Genomic DNA, 6,635 nt, shown 5'->3' with positions numbered 1-6,635 from the left:
GGCTAAATTTAACGTCGTTATGCTTAACGCGAATTTTGAGTTATTAGGAACTGGACTATACAATTGACACCACGTTAAGAGTTACGAAATAATTCTAGCTATAAATGAAATTAAATGATTTTTGAAAATTGTCGCTATCAATTATTAAGGCAATAATTTGGATATTTAAATAATATCACAAACTACTGGAATGATTTTAAAATTATTACAAAAAATTATTAAACAAAACCAAATCAAGGTCAAACATTTATATATTTTTTTTGTAAAACACAGAAAATAGACATCAGTTTGCACAATAACAATCCAGTGGCGTATATGATTCTTGCGCTCAGATTTTTATACGTTTCTTTGATAATTTTTATTTCGTAGACTAGTAGGTCAGCCTGCTATCTGTCACTTCATCGAGTTTTGGATTTGCGACATGCCAGTTTTCTCAACATATTTTCCTTTACTTACAAGTCTTCGAACCTAAAACCTCAGGGTTAAAAGTTGCATGAAGCCACTAGGCCAACACTGCTTTTACATGTATCATACTTGTTATTATTAATGATCACTTTCGCGTGAAATTTATTTTTTTATTCAATAAAAGCCACAGGAGTTGTCATAAATAATAAAAATAAAATGGAGAAGAACTATTTGATCACATCGCATCAATCAATGATTAAAAAATTCACTGGGATTAATCACAGTTCATTTTCAAAGGAGTACCACGTTGGTGACACTATTCTAGATCTTAGTGTTTACTTATTCAATCGAAAAGGATATGTTTTATCATGCATATGTTTCATAGACTTAGATGTGGAATTATAGTTTGGGGAAATTCAGTCGAAGTAATTAGAGTATTTAAGGCTAAAAAAAATGTATTAGAACAATTTATGGAACAAACTGTTTGTTTTATTTATGAAGCTCAACATTTTATCTCTTCCCTGTATTTATATTTTAGAAATGTCCTTATTCGTACACAGAAAGAAACATACATATTTTAAGTCAAATGTAGAAGTCGAAGTAAGAAGTAGACATGGGTGAAATTGGCTGTGTCCAAAATCAATCTAGAACGGATTAGGAAGAACCTTTTGTATGGCAATTAAGGTTTACAGTAATTTACCAAAAGAATTCAAAGATCTTCCGAGTAGAGTCTTTAAAAATCGACTTGGTGTATAACTTTTGAAAAAAATATATTATTCAATACATTATTATTTGCTTGAAACACTGTAGTTGATACAAATTTAATAACGTTTGATATGATATGTACGATACAAATATTATAAGAATTGACCAATTTTAATATGACTAGTAATGTTAAATGTATAACTCCTTTAAAGACAAATTTGCGTGCCATTGTATATGGCAGAATATGCGAACTTACTAAGGGTAAGGTAAGGTAGGGTGGACTCAATTTCCGCACTTAGACGCGTAGTCGGTCCGTTGTGCGTAAAAGCCCTTTCTAATTTAGCCAGCCTAACTCCTTCCAGAAGCACAGAAGTCTCCCGGGCACTTCACAGGCTTCGCGGAGCGACCTCACTGTTCCGAGGATTTTTGTACGTTGATTAGCCACAGCCTCGCATTCTAGGACTACGTGGGTGACTGATTCCTCTGCGCTGAAACAGCCTCTGTGTGAACTTACTATTGTACCTTACAAATTTTTGTACCATATTCTTGCAATAAATCATTATTATTAATAAAAACAGCCTTAAAGTCTCCTTGTCGCTTAATGGTACTCGTATGGTTTATAAATGAACTGTACAGAATTGTTTGTACATTTTTTGTCCACCTTATTTATGAAGAGTTCAACTTAACATTACCCCTACATTAAATACATGTATTGAACCACGAAGGAAATATTTGTTCCAAAGCTTCCGCGGTAAGTTTCGTTGATGGCTATTATCCTAAACGTGCATAATTATAATCCTGGTAGGTATATAGTCCGCGCCCGAGGCTTTCGGCGTCGATTCCTTTGAGTGTGGTCATACATCACCGCTCCTAAGTAGACAGTATATCACCCCCTATCCAGAGTAATTAGGCCCATGGCGACAGATCTCCTGGATTTATAGTAGGGCGTTAATACGGCCGACAACCGTGTTGCCGTCTTTTGTTCTCGTACCCCAAATTCAATTACAGTAACAGTACACAGTTTATTAACAAGGTATCAGCGCCTTAGGGTTGATCTAACAGACTATAAATCAATAGTGATCGAATGGATAACTCATAATCTACTTGAAATAGTCCTTCGTTCTTGTATCAGTGAGATAAAATTAGTGACAAAAGCCAATGAATGCCACGAAAAAGAGTAATCGATACAGCTACCGCAATCCGTCAATTAATTTACTTTTGAGATATCAGAGGCGACAAAGGGACGGCCGATGAGAAAATGCTACTACTATTTTGCTCTATGCGTCTATATAAGGGAATAGCGGATTTACATGAAAGGCATACAGTGTAAAATCCTTGAGCCAGTGGTCGGTGTTGAATAGCTACTGTAGGCGACAGCTAGTGATAACACTGCGAGGCTGCGTCGTTAAACATCATTAGCAAGATAAAGTTCCTAAATGCAGTCTCTAGTTGAGATATTTAAGTTCAAGTGGAGATTCGTGTCTGGCAAAAAGGTTGAATTAATGACACCTTGCCGGCGCCAAAATTGTTTGCTAAATTCATATTTGAAAAACATCAAAACAGCAATTAACCATTGTCTGTTAAACATATAGTGTCCATTCAAAACAGGCTTAAAGAAGATCGAACAAAAGAATGTTAGAAAACCTCAATTTTACACCCGAATCAAAACTTCAACCCGTATTGTGTTGGTTTGGTGTTAACCAATTTTTCTTTTGTTGTTACCCCGCCCACGCTTATTATCAGATAATTCTTAGCCGTGTCATTTTTTATCAAAACAATGACGTTTTTATAGTAAAACTTTGGTCTCACGCAACTCACAATTAATTTCTTGTAACACGTCTAGTAACCAAAACACAAAGACAACATGAAGATAATCTTATTTATTCTTTTGATGGATTAATTTGGTTCCTTGAACCATATTTTAAATGTATTCGAAATGAATGGTTTGAATTTGGAACGCATATCCGTGGTTCATCTCAGCGATTGTTTTGTATATAACTCGTACACATGTACTAGTAGGTACACGATAAGTTCTCAGATACCTGACCGCTTACTTGTGGAAAAGAAAATGTTAATGATATGCGCATACACACATAAGAATTAAGTTAACTTCATTACTAAGTGCGACCCCGCTGTTGGTTTAGAGCCAATGCTATCACCACTTCTAGAAATACTGTATTATATGACATATATAATAATAACATTACTTTGAACTGTCAAATTAAAAAAAAACCAATATGTACATTTGGCTGGGACCTCCAGTGAAGCAAACATAATTCTATATTTGATTTACAAACAAAACTTTTTATTTCTCTCATAGATAATAAAAATGTCATAAAAATAATAGTTATTAGAATCTGCGACACAAAAAAATAATATCAGTTTATCCACCCACATTGGATATAAATTAATAGTCCCTCATGTGATGTCATTTAATGATAGTTGATTGGTTTCATGTGAGGTATTTTTTTAGGAAATCTTGGAGATATCATCTAGTCCTGCTAAAAATGTGGGCGATGATTTATCGATGGAATGGGTACACTCCAGACAAGACAATTTTTATCTGAACTTCTACATAGATAGATTTTTGTAACTTAAAACTAATTTTAAATCTACAAAAAGTGGCACTATATGCATATTTTTTTCTACATTTTTCTTTTCAATCTTTAGATCAGTTTGTTCTTTAACTTCAATATAATGACAACCTTTTTGGGAAATTTCAATAATGGCGTGTCCCGCGAATGTTATACATTAATTATGGACAGGAGAGTTATCGGAATAGGGAGATGGGCCATGTTAAATTCAACTTCTTACTGAAAGTTTATAATTGTTACAAATGACGTCCCAAAATTTACTAATTACATACTTCACCCGATATTTTTTAAACACTATTTGCTAGGTACATAAACAGCTGTAGGTACATCAAAATATAGTAGAGATTTGGACAAATTAATGATTTCAAAATTTACAAATCCACTGTTTTTCGTTTTAAATTTCTCCCGATTTTAATTAAACATAAATGAATTAAAATAGTTTTATTCTAATGATGTTCAAGTACAAAATTATAGTTAACTCCTTTGGTAGATTATCCATATTCGGTGATCTAAAGTGTCTAGCATTTATTAGGTAATGAACCTACGCACTAGTTACCTGTTTTTTTTTATTAGCCACAAAAACTATTCTTACTTCTAATCTATCTTAACTCTAAAACGGTAGTGTAGAAGAGCAATAAGGCTTCTTACTGTAATATAAAGTCCCAGAGATTGATAACTTTTTACCCTTTTAAAGCATTTTAATTAACTAAATTTTTTTTTATTAATATATAATTTTCTTAAATACTTGCTTCATACTATTTAATTTAATGTGATTATATACAGATATGTTTTCCGTCTACGGGTAAGTAAAAACATATTATACTTTTGCATATGAGTCACAGTTTGTTAGTTCATAGTCCTATTTTCTTGCTTTGTGATTATATTCAGATATGTTTTTCCGTCTACGGGTAAGTAAAAAAGTATTATATTTTGGCATATGGGAGAGACATAGCTTGTTAGTTCATAGTCCTATTTATAAATAAATAGTTAATTGTGCAAAGACTCAGAATTCGTTATAATGATATGGCTTCTTAAAAGTGTGGTTTGAGGTAATTTTTCACAAAAAGACGCAGGTTTGTAATCACTGATCTACATGTTATAATGAAATAAGTAAAATTCCATAATGTTTTAAAGAAAAACTGTTCACATCAAATAAAGTTTTGTTTAATCACAGTTTTATAAATATATTTTGCCAAAATTATAAAGCATGATTAAAAATAATTTAATTAGTAAATTTTCTTAAAATTTGCTATTTGCATAAAATACAATTACTTTAATAACTAATGATTTGTATGTGTATATATTAACAAGTCAACTCAAAAAGACCAATGCCAATAATTCTTTTAAGATTAGAAAAGTTAAATTATCCTAAGTAGCAGCTTAAGTCCTGTGAAGGTCGCAGTAGCGAGCTGGACAGGCTGATACAAAATATATGGAAAATCCAAACACCACAAATATAATAAATAATTTAATTCTTACAGCTAATATTTACAATGCGCTTAGCCTCATCTCGTCAGTTCGGTAACAAACAATTGTTCACAAACACCTGTTACACATCTTACACTATAAAGGCACTGTTATTTGACTAGATATATTAAGAGTCTTTTCGTCTGCACTATTGACATATAGTGAGTCGGAGGGATACGTCCTGTTTGAACTTGATTACCTGTGAACAAGCACAACATTTATTAGTAAAATTTTAAATTATAATAATATTTTTATATAATTGTTAAAGTGATAATTATATAACATTTTTTTTAAAATTAGGTTAATAGCGTTTACGATAAATAATCGAAGTTTATGATCAATATAATAATGAATATTTACCTATGATATTGCTATTTTTGTTGCCACCAGGAAATTACATCGAGGAGCTCGTCTTCATCCATAGGACCGAGGTGCTGCTGCGTTGACACCTCATATCGATTCGTATCCACCGGAGAATATGCTGATGAAACTCCCGAAGAACACTCCGAGGGCGCAGGTGAATCAGGTTTCTCAGAACAGGGAGAACCACTACCATAAAAAAAACTGTCATCCATGTCCATAGATGTCATTACTTGGGCATTTGGTATATTTTCTCTATTCTCCTGATCGCGTGTTATTCCTAGAGCTGCATCACTTTCATCTAATAATTGCTGAAGATATCTTATATATTCAACCACCATTCTTAAAGTGTCCACTTTGCTCAGCTTCTTCCCTGATCCACGCCGGGCGCCACCTGATAACGCGGCCACAACGGAAGCTGGCAGGTGACGACGAAGGGCATTAAAACCATCGTTTACTTGCTTCACGCGATTCCGTTCTCTTGCATTTCGTCTCGCGATGGATGCAGCCTGGGGACCTGTGTATGGATTTGTTCTAAAATGAACTTTCTTCCTGTACTGCAAGTTTGGAGGGGTGTCGTGTGTGACGTAGTTCTTTTCTGGAGCTGGAGCGATAGGTACGACCCTTTTCTCCATTGCGGTCTTTGTTACTGTCGCTGATGGGTAACCAGACGAGACTACGACGTAGTTTGTTTGACCTTGGACGAGTTGTATTTCTTGCAACATATTACGTGTTTACGCGGGTCACTGCGGATAGTAGACAACCGATCCGCGCGACGTTCAAAAAAGCACTGGCGATCGCGATTAAGGGGAGGCTTTGTGGGAGCTTTCGTAGCGAGCGGCGGCAACGGAGCTTCACGCACAAGTGAGACGGCGGCGCACGCGCACGCGTTATATCACCTGCGCCGGCTGCAAAAAATAAATTTTAAAATTCTCTTCCCCTATTATTTTCCATCATCCCTTCCCTTTGTACGGGTCCGTACCTGGCGAGGTGGATAGGGGACTGGCCGGCGCGGGCAGGGAAAGGCTAACGCGTGCCCAGTTTTTTATTGATGACCATTAAACAGAACTATAAAATATTATTTACGATATATTTCCTTTCATC

The 6,635-nt window shown here is 34.6% G+C and overlaps 1 protein-coding gene across 1 annotated transcript; it reads right to left on the bottom strand.

Moving 5' to 3' along the window:
* Positions 1 to 5,219: 5,219 nt before the first annotated feature.
* On the bottom strand, positions 5,220 to 6,321 carry LOC123712076 (achaete-scute complex protein T3-like). The gene is made up of 2 exons (XM_045665016.1): positions 5,532 to 6,321; positions 5,220 to 5,370 (listed from the first exon to the last, which is right to left on the bottom strand). The coding sequence occupies exon 1, from the start codon at positions 6,254 to 6,256 to the stop codon at positions 5,543 to 5,545; it is 714 nt and encodes a 237-aa protein (XP_045520972.1). The 5' UTR covers positions 6,257 to 6,321; the 3' UTR covers positions 5,220 to 5,370; positions 5,532 to 5,542.
* Positions 6,322 to 6,635: the final 314 nt, after the last annotated feature.

The sequence above is a fragment of the Pieris brassicae genome, chromosome 7 (assembly GCF_905147105.1).
Source record: "Pieris brassicae chromosome 7, ilPieBrab1.1, whole genome shotgun sequence".
Taxonomy (NCBI): Eukaryota; Metazoa; Arthropoda; class Insecta; order Lepidoptera; family Pieridae; genus Pieris; species Pieris brassicae.
This window is presented reverse-complemented; position numbering and strand designations above follow the sequence as displayed.

What these genes read in the sequence shown, in the direction of transcription:
- LOC123712076 (XM_045665016.1), bottom strand. Translation starts at nt 6,256, where the DNA reads ATGTTGCAAGAAATACAACTCGTCCAAGGTCAAACAAACTACGTCGTA.